Consider the following 16,667-nt stretch of genomic DNA (forward strand, 5'->3'; position numbering starts at 1 on the left):
TTACATCCAGCTGAGGATGACCAATGAGACAAGCAGAGAGGCAGCGAAGAGAGACGATGACATGGAGATGGCTGACGCCCCCCCACACTCTGTAGCATCCTCCTGTTGGACAGGAAGACATTTATTTGTTATTATTCACACTGAACTCATCTAAACCTGCAGATGTTCTCAGTAAAGTCTGCTTGTCTGGAGTGGGATGTGAGGGGAGGGGGGCAGTGATCCCAGACCCTCACCCTCAGCACTGACCTTTGGGTGGTAGGCGTGGCAAGACTCTGGACGCCGCCGTACCTTCTGAGATTTCATCCTGTTGCACTTCACCGTTGCGTTATGTTCACAGACGTTAAGAAAACCTGAACTCTGCCTTCTGACTGAGGATTTACTGAAAGGTTTACAAGGTGAATTATCATCGTTTACCTAATGTTTGTACTTTTTTTTATGTGAAAATGTTAAAGTATTTACATGCAGTGTTGATGGAGAAGGCAAAAATACTGTTTAACTGGATTAAAAACTGAATGTTACTGACAAATTGTTTCTTCCTGCAGTGCACATCTGTGTCCAGCAGGGGGCAGTGTATGCAAACAGAAAACCACAATGTACCACAATCCAAAAATACATCAAAGTATAATTGAATGAATGTACCATTAATAAAATTGGGAAAGAAATACATTAAATAAACAAGTACATTAATCAATAAAAACTCAAATTTCTCAATACCTTAATAGAATTTTAGAAAAACATTAAAACATTAAAAGTTTCTTTCACTACTTAATGTATCATTCATTAAAACATATTTAAAATATTATAAATATTTGAAAATCGAAAAAAGTTCAATATTAAAAATAACGGATTAGATTCACGTAGCACTTTTTGAAGAAGCCAAAGCGCCTGATTGAATCCATTATTTATCCATTCCTCATTTATACTTGGTGATGTTAAGCTACATAAAGAGCTGCAGCTGCCCTGGAGCAAACAGACAGAAACCCACTGCCGCCCCAGTTAAATTAAATACTTAAATATACAATGCTAGGATTTATATGTGTAATAACATATATAATTATAATTTTTACTTTATTGATTTTTACTTGACTTTCTCAAGTGGGAAATTAGGCTCTGCATCTATCAATCTATAGTAGATACTGCAGGGCAGTGGGCTGCCATGGTAACCAAAACACACCTCTATACCTACTAAGCTCCCCTAATGACACATTTAATTAATTAGTCATCCATATGTTCATGTTGTGGGACTTTTCTCTATCTCCATAGATAGAGACAGAGGAAGTGAAGGATATATTTGATCTCTTTGGGCTCCAGCAGGATGGCTCCATACTGACGAGAGCAGTCGCAGTAAGCTTGAGTCACAACCAGAACTAAGTTGCTGTCAGGAATCTGTTGCACCACAAACATCCTGAAACAGAAACATGAAGTTTACAGTTACATCAGCGCAAAGTCCAGTCCACTCACATCACTGATGTAACATTTGTTTTAAATGTGCTTGTTTATTTTTCTACTAAAGAAAATATAGCTCTGCAGGTTTAATGATGGCTAAACACAGATGAAGAGTCCTGCAACAAGCTGCACGAGCCCCTTTCAGCATCATCCAGTCTACTGAGGATTACGTGAAGACACCGAAACACTCCACAATCTGAACCCACACAAAAGTTGTAGGTCTCCAACGTTTTTGGCGGCTCGACCAACACATTTAGCAGCGTTGCTAAATCTGTGGTATTCCTCAGAAACACCATCCTTTCAAGCTGTAACTATTTGTAGAGGTGACTTATCTTTCAGAACATCTATTATCCAACACCAACTGGGATTGTTAATGAGGAGTAAAATCATGACCAGGTTGCTTCTGATAATAACGTGTGTGTATTTGTGTGTGTTCGTACTTTTGACAGCGTCCACACTTGATAAGGCTGTTGGCTTCTCTGACAGATGGGTCGTACATGAAACCGGGATACGCCGTGTCACACGGCACTAGTGCCTCCACCTTCTTCTGTTTATGAGCTGAAACACACACACGCACACACACACACACACACACACACACACACACACACACACACACATTTTGCACGTGACAAGCTTCAGTTGTTCACATAGTCCCAAATGTCATCACATTTCTCCTATGGGGATGTTTCATTCATACACAGACATATACTCACATGTGTGATAACCAGCTTTGGCTGAGCGGGTTCAGAAGGATCAGAGTGGGTACAGAGAACACAGCAGGGTGATGATCATGATGATGATGATGATGATGATGATGATGATGATGGAGGGAGGATGATGATGATGAAGGCAGCCATTCATGTGAAGTGTATGAAAATGAGACATAAGTCAGTGATATAATGAAACAGCAGACACAGTTTTATAGTCCTATCTGTCTTGTTTTTTTTTTAAGTTTATAAACAATAGTTTTTTTCAGCTGGCAACGGAGTCACTTGTCTGAGTTTCACACAGCTGTTTCAAATATGTCCAAAAGACATAAAGACCAAAGTGACGGAATTTTCTCAGTCTCAAAGGTCCACATTTTCCCAGCAGAACACTTCGCTCTCAGACTGCAGGTTATTTGTGGTTTTTAGAGGTTCTGAAAGTAGAATGGGAGGCAGTCCCTCCAGTTATCGGATCCAGCACTCAGTGGAACCAGCTCCCAGTTTGGCTTCATGAAGCAGACACTCTCCTTACCTTTCAGATCAGTCTTCAAACTTTCAAACTTTCCTTTCTCATAAATCTCATGAAAAAAGGAAATCTTCGGTATGGTTTTGGGTCTCTCACCCATCTCTCCAGTTCTGCTGACATAAGCCGAGACTGTCGGACGATGTCCCATGATGCACTGGGTTCCTCTCTGCTCTCCTTACTCACCATGTATAAATATCCAACTCTGATGTTGTCATTAATTTGTGTTTAATTTTTTGGACAATTTCTATTTTAATTTTAAATCTCATTTTAACATATTGTGTTTATAAATTGTGTGTTTTAATATCTATTTGTATTTTTCTTACTTTCATTTTTATCATTAAGCTCATTTGTATTATTAATTTTTGTCTTTCTAATGGCCACACTTCCCTTTAAGTGAAGGAATACAGTGAGTGTAAATCTATATTCAGCCCATACCACAAGTTAATGTGGTTGCAACCTGACCTATAATAATCTGCTTTTGGTTAATAAATATAATAGAAATATCATGAATAGCGCACTGCCTGTGTCATGTGGGTGTGTATTAATCGGAATAGAAACCAAGAAAGCTAATTTTGACACCAGGTAAAAAAACAAACAAGTAATTTGTCATTTAAAAGAAACATCTTACCATCCACAAAGAAATCAGAGTGCCAGAGACCACAGAGGTTAAAGTCCAGGAGGAACCTGACAAGGAAGACACACCTTATTAAAACCAGAAATGTCCTGAAGAATTAAAGCTCAACAGACAATTTGGAGTTTAGTGCAACAAAAACAGACCAATCAAACTCCACTTGAGTAGACTACAGATATCATACTGAACCGTTTGTCTTCTGCTCTACATGCAACAAGTGTAAACATCCAGTTGCAAAACATAAACATCTTCAGCTGAAACTTACATCATTGCATTGGAAAAGAGCCATCTTATCAAGCCCACCATGATGTAGAATGGCTGCAGGAGGGAAAGGAAGATGACATTTAGCTATTTGTTGTGTTTTTCCGTCGTGGTTTAGAAGGTTTTTGGAGAACATAACCATTGTTTATATTAAAGCTTAAAACTCCTTGCCAAGATTTCTCTAATTATGGTCGTCCTTTTTTTTCTTTTTTAAAATTCCTACCATGTTTGTTAAGAAACTCACACTGAGCAGAGGTCGGGCACTGCTGGCATGATGGTGGCTGTTCTTACACATGGCCTGGTAGTCAAACAGCGACACTCTGCAAACAAATGCTCAGCTTCAGTGACATTGCCTCAAAATATTCTTCATATTTCCTCATGATATGAGTCAGAAAATGTGTTTCTGAGTTGGTCGTACTTTTTATACATTCCCATCTTGATCAGTGAAGCCATGATTGAACCGTCCACTTCTCCGAAGAAACGGCCGATCTGGAACAAAAGATGAAGAGAAATATTATTTAGAAACCTCAATCTATAGAACAAACAGATACACAAGCAACATTGACTATTGATTTCCAATGAACAGGAGATGATTGACTCTCTCCCATTATTATATTTCCATTCCCTGCCCATCACCATCTGAAGCTCTGAAACCAAATAAACGATTCTAGACCATAATCTCAGATATCAGAAAATATGCGTATAAATTAGGGATGTCATTATTATGTTATTTCACAATAAATTCTGGCATTAAACATTCAGATTAATCTATCATAAATGAACAATCTATATAAATATCATGACTTTCCATGAAGCATTATTTCTGAATTATATCATCAGTTCAGAAAGAAAACCAAAGTAAAACAATATCTGTGTGTCACTGCTTGTGTTGCTTTGTTTTCATTCTGTTAGAGTGAGAAATTATGGCGTACGGGGTGTTATTCCCTCCAAATTAACAGATTTCTTTGTTTTTAGATAAAAGAGAACCCCTGCCTTTAACAAAGTCGTAGTAAAGTTGTTGTGATAGAAGGAAATATATCCAAAATATTTCACCAACTGCAGGATAACTAACTTTGAATTTGAATTGAAGTCATAACAGAAAAACAAAGGAAGCATCGAAGTAGGTTTGGTGAACAGGAACAACTAAGTGTCATCTGCATAGCCGTGAAAGTGAATGTTGTATTTTTTATTAACAACTGAGCACTACGAAGAGGAGTGCCCAGGAACAGAGCCGTGGGGAGCTCCTCTGTCGACTGTGGATGGTTGACTGAACATTTTTCAGTTGTACAAATTTAATCCTGTCACAGAGGTAAGATAGAAACCAGGAAATGCAAATATACAACTTGTACAATTATAAAAATCTGGACCTGCTGGATAATAATAAGCCTGAATGTGTTTATATTCACATGGGATGACAAGATGACTTTTTGTGTGATTTGGCCTACTGTTAAACAAAGGTTTTGGTGATGATCTCTGCAGAAATTTCTTCTACTTGCAGAGGAAAACTAAATCTATTATCTTCTCACATGTATTAAAAGAATTTACATAAACGCTACTGGATCATAAATACGATTGTAAAAACAATATTCGTTGTGGAGTAAAACCATCTGGAGGAGTGAGCAATAATAAAGAAGACAGCATGTTTTACAGAGTTTTGAAGTCATTCCTATGTGTGTCTGCAGCTCTTTCTGCCCTCTGTATCTGAATTATTCAGAGCTTTTTATCTCAGCAGCTCTGTTCACATTTTAAAGCTGCTTTCAGCCCACACTTCATCTTGGTCATGATGGGAAATTCCTGCAGCTATACTGAGGACTCTCAGTTTGCTGAGTGTGTGCAGGTGTATGCTGTTTTCACCAAGAACTGAACCTTTGTTTTCCAGACAGGAGAAGGTGCAGTGAACAGCAAACAATGATGCTGTCATTTTAGTCACTCTAAGATGATAAATTCATTAAAAGTAGATAATTATAGCTTAGCCTGAGAAACAGTTCATCTTGAAACAAACCGAGTCAGAGATGTTGTTGAATTACCTTGAAACTAGGATCGCAGTCACAACTGAGACACATCTTCACGTTTAGCAAACAGCCTAAATGATCCATGACAACATTTTACCATCAAATGTGGTGCTCAGTGTTCAGGAGGTTTTATGTGTGACATGTTTACACACCCTAAACCTACTCCTGGTTGGTCTTCCAAAGGTGCAATTTCCATATTCATATAACAGTGTCATGATGTGACGTTTCATGTGTTTTTTTTGGTTTTGGTTTCCTGTCTTATTTTGTGGTTTTGCCTGTTTAGTTCCTTTTGTGTCTTGTTTCCTGTTTTGCGTTCCTGTTCATTAGGTACACCCGGACTCAATTAGTTCATCCATTTCACCTGTGCCTTGTTCTGTTTCCCAGTATTTATTGCCCCTTGGTTTCAGTTCTGTTTGCTGGTTCATTGTGTTTGGTTCTCAGTGATAGTTTTGCTTTTGGACATTAAAACAGCTTGATTCTGCATTCCTGCCTTCTGTCCTGCATTTGGGTCCACGCCTCCACCACTCATTGTGACAAACAGTAGTTATGTGTAACCTCTAGTTTTCAGGTTTGCACAAAGTATGGTACATTTATAGAAAAGTCAAACAGGTTTACTCAAAACAGACACAAAGTTTTCAGCAAGGGGATTTGGTTTGTATCCTAAAGAAACTACTTTGTGGCAGCTGGTAACTATAGATCTATGTCAAAGTGACAGAAAGGTGGTGGTCAGTTAGCTTTGCCCTTTGTTTTGGTTTTATAGTTTTTACACAGTATTATGCATGACTTTTTATTTGCTGTGGATTTTACCTTATGGGCAAGGCTGATTGACAAAAAGCCGCAGGTGGCATTCCTTCTCCCCATCACTAGATTGGCGGGGTGATAATTAGTCAACTGGGCACAGGTGTGAAGCAGGTGTATTAAAAGACCAGTGGAAGAGGAAAGCAGCAGCTGGAAGGAGACTGTGACCGCAATGGAACGCAAGCAGCTTGGGCTGCGCAATCCTGATGGGGCCTCGAAAGGACTGGTGCCAGCAGCAGGAAGGGATGGCAACGATGTGGGAAGGACTATGGCAGCGGGAACCTGAGGAGGATGGTGGTTGGCAATGCAGAGTGGTGCTGCTCGGATAATTAAAAATATCTTCTCATTGTGTTTCTTAATCAGGCTGGTGGCCTGATTAAGAAACAACGCCAAGTCAACAGCTAAGTTAAAGGAAAATAGGCACATCTAGCTTTTGTGTGGGTGGGCTGGTTCCCCTAACAGAAGTGTGCCTTGGCTCTTGTTCTGTGTTTCCTTTCTAGCAACTGCATGACCTAGACCGAGGTGGGCTGTGGTGTGTTTTCTGGAGTGCTTTGAGGAGGACACGCCCCTGCCTTGTCTGCAGCGGATCGCCTTCCCTTCTTCTTGAGTGTGGGACAAGTTTTAAAGGGTGAAGACACTCTTTTTATCCTGGGACTTTTAATAAAAAGGAACTTTCATCCCTCTGACCCTTGTCCTGGGATCCTATTCCTTCAGCAGTGGGAAATTGTCTGGAATCGCAAGAACCTGAGTGACATCTATTCAAGCAAAGATGAAGTGGAGTTTCCCAAGGCTTAGTGTTGGACCCATTATTGTACACATCCATCTTGTCCAAGCAGATAGTGGATAATAGGAACAAACTAAATTTCTGATCATAATTATGCTGATGACACTCAGCTCTATATTACTGCCTCACCAGAGGACCCTGATCCCTGACAAGGTTTAGTTCATGTCTCGGTCAAATCCTTGGATGTTCCACAGCTAAAAAAGTAAAACTAAATTTAGTATCTGGAACCAAACATGAGCAAAGATAGTTTGTCCAACTTCAGTCAGCAATGTTAAAAACAACACAACAATATAGAAATGTGTCATTTTTGACCCTGAGCTAAATTTGAACCATTTTTCTGCCTCAGAAATCTGGAACAAACTACCAGAAAACCCAAAAGAATGATCAAAACCTGGACTTATGAAATGTTCTGCATATAGATGAATTTGTATTTTCAGCTGATATATAGTTTGACATTTTCACTACACACAGAACCTCCACATCCCCTGCACAGTACACTTCAAGATGACCTATTTTATTTAGCAAGCAATGACTTAATTTCAGTCTAGATTAAATATTTATGGTGCCATGCAACGCGCTATGAGCTGCACCTTCACACACCAGTGGCAGCAACACTTGGGAGGATTCTGGGTATTTCCGCAAACTTCCTGCAAAGCTCAGCAAAACATCGAGGAAGCACTTCGTCATATATCTGCTTAGTAAGGCCACTGGGTGCACAGGAGACATGCAAATAATGAAAAATGAGCTTCTGCAGCATGAGTCTCACATTCAGGTCAGTCTGCAGCAAAACATTTACCTTTTGAGATGAAACTGCATCTCTGACAGGGACATAGAAAGGGACAGCAAATATCACCAGGGCCGCTTCCAACAAATGTAGGAATGATTCAAAAAGAGACTTTAGGAAGATGGGATGACAGTAATAATTAATTGACCATGTTAGAAATGAATGAGGAGTGTGTATGATGAATGTATGTATTTATGGCGAGGTGGTGGGCTTAGATTAATCCACAGATCTAAAGCTCTTAACAGTTAAACCCTTGAAACTCTATGCCATTTTTGCTGCTATTTTTAGACTCCCCATTCTTTCTTTAATGTAAAAACGCTTGTAAAAGCTCAGCTGTTAATCCCAAACAACATCCAGATATTATTTATTCAGGACAGCCTCGGTTCAGAGATTATGAGGCTTACATAGTGTAAAATGAATGTATCAATAGATATAGCTCCATAAAGCCCAACCAAAACAATAAAACAGTCTTTTGTACGAATAACACACAGATGTGGCAAAGCCTTTCTCTCATATGTCTAGGTTTAAAATAAAAAATACTGGCACTGAAACAAACATACAACAGGAAAAATTTACATGTTTATATTTTTTTCCTAAAGCTTTCCTAAACCATACATACAGGGTGTCTCTTTACATCTAAAAAAATGCATTACAAAGACAATTGATGTATATTAATTAAAAATATCTTCCATGTAATCAGTGGTAATAAGTTTTAAATAACATTTTATTTGTGTATTTAAGGTATCATTTTAAAAAGAAAGAGCTTCTGTTTAGCACCCTGAATGACTGCTCCTCAAGAAGGTACACAATGTGTATTGTGGTTCATTGAAACATAACTGGATATACTTAGTCAGCAAAACTACAGGAATAATTATGAATGTCATTCAACATCACGTCCCCTAATTTGTTGCACAAGATAGTCATGGAGACAGTGTTGGATAAAGAGGAGAACGGATGACTAAGAACATCAGAGGAAAAAAAGATAGAGATGACAAAAAAAAAACACACTTAAAAATCTGCTCCTCATTTAGTAATAATTTCCAGAAAATTATCATCTTTTTATTTGATTTTTAATTTGTTATACACATATATATATATATATATATATATATATATATATATATATATATATATATATATATATATATATATATATATATATATATATGTATATGAAGACTAGAGGGCAATCTGGAGTTTAAAGGGAGATTTTCTATCCTAGCTGAGGATTGTCACATGTGTAAAGTACTCATTTAAATCATGATAATCCGAGACCACACAGCTGTTGAATAATGACCCAAATAAAGTGATTTCATGAAGTTATGTACACCAAAGGAGGACATTACAATCAACTGTATTAGAGCTCGAAATAATCCTGACCACCCGTGTTATGTTTCATCATCTACATTTCTCCATTAAAGAAAAGATTTGATCTCTCACACACACATTATAAAACTACAAACTTTAGTTTCTAAGACATAATAAAGAACAGTTAAGACTGTGCAGACTGTGGGACAGAACGAGTGGCATCTATCAGCTGTTTTTGCACTTTGTTAAGGCTCCACCAAGGTCAGAGCAGGTGCAGCAGCTGTTGTAATAACTGCTAATGCACTACAGACACACAGATTAAAACCCAAACTGTCATCCAGTCCTGTGAGCCACCCAGATGTTTTCATGAGCAGATTATCATCCAGAGAGGGAAATTACTGCCTGACTCCAACATGTCAGCAAACTCTCAATTACATAAACACACAGTTATACAATCACAGTTAATAAGGGAGGAAATAATGAGGTCAAATTAACCTCAGACTCAATTAGACTCCAAATCATCCTGTCAACACAACAAAAACATAAATAAATAATCACTTTCACAATGTTTTACTGCTAAAACAGGTCTTCCTTTTATGTGTTTGTAGGGCTGATCCACCCACACGATGCACATGGTCTACCCACTGAGGCCCCCCAAGCACATAAAACTTGGTTTCCTCACCACACAGTTAGTGGTGCTCAGAGGAGCAGTGAGACTTCTTCGGTATAACCCTGAAAGTCCACTTGTCTTACTTTATACCACTTGGAAGATGTGGAAAATGGAAATGACACAACATGTTTGAAATAAATATTCATCCAGAAAACAACTAAACATTTTGATTCTTTACTTGCTTGTTCTAACTTGGTGCATGTTAAAAACAAAACCAGATTAAAAAAAAAAAAGACAAAAGACATTAAATAGACATCAAATTTCTGTCCTGTTTCTCTTTCTTTTCCTATTTAAAGAAAAGCACTGAGAGAACACAGACCTCCACCAAGCAGTTCATTTCCATAAGTGATTTCTACCTTTATGTTCTCATTGTCATTCATTTTATATTTTTACACTGAAATTTCTGGATTAATGAATCCACTGTGTATTGGCCATATTGTGGTATTTGTTGCATGTTTATTTCTTCATTTGTTCTCTTGCCATGGCGATAATTTCAAAGATCCACTAATTTTTCCTGTTCTGGATGGCAGTATTCAGAATTTGCTGGGATCCTGATATATCTTTGATATCTTGTAAAACCTGTTGGGAACTTCTCCTCTATCTTTTGACCAATCATCCTGATCCTTTATTGTGCAGTTATATGCATATACTGAAAATGATCCCGTCTGGCATATTTAAAAATCATCTTTGGATCCAAATAGTGATTCATGTCACTCTGAAAATTTCATGGAATTAAAATGAAACCAAAACCCATTCTGAGAGAAGAAAATAATAAATTGTGAATCAGGCTAACAAACAGACAGACAGACAGACACATGCCACCACCTCCTTGGCAGTTTCTGTGTGTCATATTCTCCTTGCCCAGATGTGATTTCAGTGTGCACAACCAGCGTGTGGTCAGGTGAGGTGTCTTACATTGTTCCTCTCTTTGGACAGCACGATGAAGCCGTTGTTGTCAACCAGGAAACAATTCAGTTCCTGCAAGCAGTGGAAAGACAGACAGACAGATGTTTAATTCTTCAAAGTGGTGATGATGTTAGATGAAGAGCATGACATCTTCAGTTGAGTACTTACATCACTCTCACAGCTCAGAGGACACACACCTTCAATGTTGGTACACTAAGAGAAAAGGAAAGAAAGTGTAGTGGGACCATTAAGAGGCATAAATAACTATTTATGAAAATGAACTGATTAAAGTGTTTACTTACATCTGTATCAGCAGGCTGAAAGAGAAAACACAGAGACATGGTGTGAATGCAATTCCACAACAACAAAATATTAACATGAACCCAGCATCTGTCAGCAGAGACAACAGACTTTTTCAACATGTTTCAGCTATCAGCGAAGTGCAACTGCTATGGTTTCCACCTGGCAGAATCAGATGTGATAGTGTACGTTTTTCTTATTCACAAAAAATAACTCAGAAGCAAAAACACTGAACCTGTTCATTATGAGGCTAGTGTTGATTTAAAATGACAAGAATTAACCATTTGTTTCTGAGACACATTTAACACTTTATGTCACATCAAAGAACCATATTGGGTGACTTTATTGAACACACAAAATGCCTCCACATTAACTCTGCAGTAACTCATGTTCTGTCAGATGAGTTAATGCTGTCTTGTTAATGCTTTAAATCCAATAATCCATCCTGTGGCAGCTGTCAGCTTCCATTAATAACTATCTACACTATCAACATCTACAAGACAAATGCCCAGGTTTGTCCTTAAGGTGGAGCCATGGGAAGGCGCATGTTAATTATTACAGCAACATTTCATTGGGACATTTAACAAAACTAACATACACATAAACATGAACACACTTTTCTGCTTTTAGTGTTCCTCCATTTTTCCATCCAGTTTAAAATAATTTTGATTTAATATCGTTCTATGGTCTCATGCCACCCTACCTCTCTGAGCTCCTTCACCCTTACACGCCTACACACACTCTGAATGTTGATCAGCAGCATTTGATTGTGCCGAGAGCAAAGCAGAAAGCAGACAGCCTTTGCTGGGTTCAGATTGTGGAACAACTTGCCTCGACACAGCAAACAGATTTCCTTGTTGCCTGTTTTTGAGTCTCTTCATAAACCTACTTGTTCTCTGGCCTTTTCACAGTCTGGAGATGTCCATATTTTGTTTTTCTCTTTTTCTAAATATGACTTAATTGATTTAGTTGTATATACACTCACTGATTGTTTCTCTTATACTGTTGGTTTGGTTAAATTTTATCGGTCTTGTTTTCTTTTCCCAGTTAAGTCTAAAAGTCTGGACTAAACTGGGAAAATTTGCTTTTAGTTTTATCACTCCTATTCCCTCCCCAAAGGGTTTGTGCATTCTTGTGGCTCCTAGGAGCTATGTTGTCAGGGCTTTATGCCCTTGATAGGGTTAATCATGGAAAACAGTTTTCCAGGGGAGGGACCAGACCAAGCTTGGCTCAAAGAGCCCTATAATGAGTAAATACAAGGGATCCAGGTTTCCTTTCCCTGAACATGGGTCATTGAGGCCTCTCTCTGGAGCCGGGCCTGGACGTGGGGCATGGAGGCGAGCACCTGGTGACTGGGTCTTTGCCCACAGCTCCCAGTGAGAGGCGTTGAGCAAGTTTGAGCATACTTGGGGTTTGGGGTTTGCCCTATGGGATGAGAGCACTCATGTGGCCATTCAAAGTATTACCTTGAGGTGTGTGATTGAGAGGAATGGCTCCCCAATTCTAAATCCAGCGCTGTTTTGTTATTACACTTCTGTGCTTTTCATGGATCGTCCATAACAAAAACCGTGTTCAAGCATAAGAGTGTCCATATGTGTACTTCCCACCAGGACACTCTAGGATGCAGTTGGATGATGGACTTTGTAGTCAGACCAAGGAACTTGGGGTCATATTTTCGACACTTGGGTGAAGAGAGGGGTGGAGCTCTCAATTGAGAGTCTGCTGGGAATGTGTGGCAGTGTGCCCTGTCAGAGAAAGCTTTAACTCCCACCTCTGGCAGAGGATTCAAAGAAGAAGAAGCAGAGAACATTGACTGCAGGTGCAATATATTCCTTGCCTCCATTGATAAGGTGGCCAACTGAAGCTCTGGCTGTGAGGTCGTTGGGGCATGTCGTATAGGTATAGTGATCACAGAACCCCATTGGTGGACACGAACAGTGAGGGATGCTGTCAACCTGAAGAAGTAATCCTATGGGGCCTTTTTGCTTGTGGGAGTCTGGAGGCAGCTGATGAGTATCAGCAGGCTAAGCGGAATGCAGGAAAAACTCAGGCATGGCAGAAGTTCAGAGAGGGAAGTTCTGGAGGGTAGTCGAAGCTTGGATTGAGGAGGAATGGGATTGTTTCTCGTCGCGGATAAACGACCAGCTCTTCATCTGCCTCAGGGTCCCAGAGGGTGCATGGGAGTTTGTCCAACCAGTCTACATGTGTTTTTGTGGTCTTGGAGAAGGCATTCAACCCCACAGGAGTCCCTCAGTGAGTATGGAGTACCAGAATTCTTTGTGTAAGCTGTCTGGTACCTGTATGACTGGTGCCAGAGCTTGGTCTGCATTGCCAGCAGTAAGTCAGATACCTTTTCATTGAGGGTTAGACTCTGCTAAGTCTAAGGGCAAAACTGCCCTTTGTCGCGATTTTGTTCATAACTTTTATGGACCAAATTTCAAGGTTAACAGAGATTTTGAAGGGTCTGGTTAAGTGGCCTCTCGATTAACCGGTCAATTTATGTTCCTATCCTCACCAATGGTCACAAGCTGTGTCTAGTGATCAAGAGAACAATATTGCCAATATAATTAATTATAATCACAATGAAATTAGTTTCCTCCACAGGCTCTCCCTTAGAGATAGGGTGCAAGACTTGGACATCTAGGAGATGGTCAGAATAAAATTACTGCTCCTCCACATTGAGAGGAGCCAGTTGAGGTTTGGTTAAGATGCCTCCTGGACGCCTCCCCGGTGAGGTGTTCCAGGCATGTCCCTCCAGGAGGAGACCCCAGGACAAATCCAGGACACACTGGAGTCATTACATCTCTTGGCTGGTATGAGAACTTCTTGAGATCCCCCCTGATGAGCAGGCAAATGTGGCTGGGGAGAAGGAGGTCCAGGTTTTCCTAATTAGGCAGGCAACCCAACTCCAGATAAGTGGCAGAAAATAAACTTAACTATGACAGCATGCAGCAGTAAAAGCAAATCTGGAGGATTGTCCTTCAGCAGTCACACATAGTAAAGCTCTTCTTTTTCTGTGGAAACTTGATGATACACTTGGTGAAGGTTTGTCTGTTTGCAGAAAAATGTTTGAATAGCGGCATGTATTAATTTATGAACATAACGCTAACTTAACAGCAAACAGAAAAGTTTCCAGCGTTCTACTCCCTCTGACTTTATTTTCGCTCAGAGGTAAACATTGTTTCAGATCACATTCATGAGAGGAGATTTTCAAGTTTGGTTCTTAAATGCTGAACCTCTACAGTTCATTTGCACTTAGAGTGATTTCGATGCAACTGCGCCAAGAAATTCTAAAGACATGAACATGGACATCTATTACAGCTCAGATACAGTGGACATAAAATGTTTTCAGACCCCAGTTTTAATTCCAGGTGTCTTTGATATATATTTAAATCAGAATAAATAATTTCCAGTGACATTAAAACTCTTAAAAACCACCTAAAAAAAGATCTGTTAGAGGAAGAAAATGAAACATAAAAATGAGTGCGGACACCATTAACCCTGGAACACTAACATAGCATGTTCTGCTAGTGAAAATCAATGAAGCATGGGTGAAAATCCCCTAACCTTAGTGTTCCTTAGGGTTAAACCAAACCTTTGTGCAGTTAATCCCAGTTTTCAGTCTTCAGTCGGTTAAACAGACTCTGATTCACTCCAGATCAAGTACAACTTTCCTCTGAGGATTTTCTGGGCATTTCCCATTTGCTGCTGTAGTAGAAGTTATGCTTCACCGGTGTAAAGATGATAAGTGGCCATTTTGGTCTCTTATCAACTTCTACCAGCAGATTCACTTCTGTTTCAAAGCCTTCAGGCGTCAGTTCTAAAAGCTGAAGCTGAATTTCACGTTTTAACATGAAGATGATCCCAAACCTAAAATCCAGATCGACAAAAGAACAGAAAGTTCTGGGATTGGCCAGAACCAGAACCAGAGTCTAACATGGTGTTGTGACTTGAAGAGGTGTGAAAACCATAAATATCCTCTCAATCTGACAAATTTGAAGTTACTTTCAGTTGGAAATATCTCCAAGTATTAGATTTTGGGTATCCAAATCTATGCAAGCAGCTTATTGTACATTCTTTATTTTTCATGTTTTTCAAACATACTTTTTCCCACTGAAACCGCTTATGTCAAAGGTCACCAGAGCTTAAACATGTGTGAAAACTTTCTATGTCCACTGTAAACTAATGAAAAATTAAAATGACACTAAGTTATGTGCTGTTTTGTATTCTCTTGTTTTGAAGAATTAGAATCTTTGAAGTGATCTGCTAAACTCTGCAGGGTGGTTTTATGAGATATTTGTTATTACACTGAGATAACGCCGTAGTCAGTCAGTTTAGCTTAGCGTCAGCTTTCAAAGTAAAAGTCAGTGAAATGCCCACAAAACAACTTCAGCTGATGATGTGTATGAAAGTGAGTCCTCCGGTCACCTGTTTGGCGATGGCCCAGAACCTCTTTTCCAGCAAATCCAAGGACATCTGCACCCCAATAGCTAAAAATAGAAAACACACACACATTCAGCACTAAGACAGACGCAGGATGGGATGGATTCTGCAGAGGCGGTGCTGAGCAGTTTGCTGTGTTTGTGGAGGAAGGAAGGAGGACAGGAAATCAATTCAACCCTGGCTTCGCCTCTGTCGTGTCCTGACGCTAATGAATGGATGTAAACACTGATGAGTCTGATGGTGTGAGCTCCCTGCGGTCTGCATAAAGACATGGTCTCAGTGATGTAGCAGCTTCATCACTATGAATACCAGACCTATTTACACAAACAGCACTTAGGAGAGAGTTGAATGAAAAGCCAGGCCTTAAAATAGGCCTTAGGCAATTTGTCAATGTCAAGTAACCGGAATGTCTTATGTTATGGGTTGACTATTTACTACCTTTAAAACAATGACATAGGTTTTTTTTTTTTTATAAGTGTAAATTTACCACCAAGCTTGAAATATGAATGAATTGTATTCAATTTACAGCTAGATCTACATCTATGCACTTTAACTCATATGCAATATACTTGTTCACTTCACGTCTCGTCTCGTCTTTGTGCCGCTTATCCTGGGTCGGGTTTCGGGGGCAGCAGCCTAAGCAGGGAAGCCCAAACTTCCCTCTCCCCAGCCACATTTGCCAACTCTGCGGGGGGGATCCCGAGGCGTTCCCAGGCCAGCCGAGAGATATAATACCTCCAGCGTGTCCTGGGTCTTCCCCGGGGTCTCCTCCCAAAGGGACGTGCCTGGAACACCTCACCAGGGAGGCGTCCAGGAGGCGTCCAGGAGGCATCCTAACCAGATGCCCGAGCCACCTCAACTGGTTCCTCTCGATGCGGAGGAGCAGTGGGTGTACTCTGAGCCCCTCCCAGATGACCGAGCTCCTCACCCTATCTCTAAGGGAGAGCCCGGCCACCCTGCGGAGGAAACTCATTTCAGCCGCCTGTATACGAGATCTTGTTCTTTCAGTCACGACCCACAGCTCATGACCATGGGTGAGGGTAGGAACGTAGATCGACTGGTAAATCGAGAGCTTCACCTTCTGGCTCAGC

At 39.9% G+C, this 16,667-nt stretch overlaps 1 protein-coding gene across 1 annotated transcript in view; it reads right to left on the bottom strand.

The window, feature by feature from the left end:
- The window catches only part of LOC306768225 (voltage-dependent calcium channel subunit alpha-2/delta-4-like), a gene marked incomplete at both ends in the record, with an annotated part of 83,448 nt that continues 66,781 nt past the window's right edge, over positions 1 to 16,667 (bottom strand). The window contains 13 exons of the mRNA XM_079256491.1: positions 1 to 102; positions 247 to 327; positions 1,288 to 1,405; positions 1,887 to 2,004; positions 2,163 to 2,183; positions 3,308 to 3,363; positions 3,576 to 3,628; positions 3,816 to 3,891; positions 3,990 to 4,060; positions 10,843 to 10,905; positions 11,002 to 11,046; positions 11,136 to 11,150; positions 15,562 to 15,623. Coding sequence (XP_079112617.1) covers positions 1 to 102; positions 247 to 327; positions 1,288 to 1,405; positions 1,887 to 2,004; positions 2,163 to 2,183; positions 3,308 to 3,363; positions 3,576 to 3,628; positions 3,816 to 3,891; positions 3,990 to 4,060; positions 10,843 to 10,905; positions 11,002 to 11,046; positions 11,136 to 11,150; positions 15,562 to 15,623 — 881 coding nt within the window. The remainder of the gene's footprint in view (positions 103 to 246; positions 328 to 1,287; positions 1,406 to 1,886; positions 2,005 to 2,162; positions 2,184 to 3,307; positions 3,364 to 3,575; positions 3,629 to 3,815; positions 3,892 to 3,989; positions 4,061 to 10,842; positions 10,906 to 11,001; positions 11,047 to 11,135; positions 11,151 to 15,561; positions 15,624 to 16,667) is intronic.

Source organism: Telmatherina bonti (assembly GCF_933228915.1).
Source record: "Telmatherina bonti genome assembly, chromosome: 2".
Lineage (NCBI taxonomy): Eukaryota > Metazoa > Chordata > Actinopteri > Atheriniformes > Telmatherinidae > Telmatherina > Telmatherina bonti.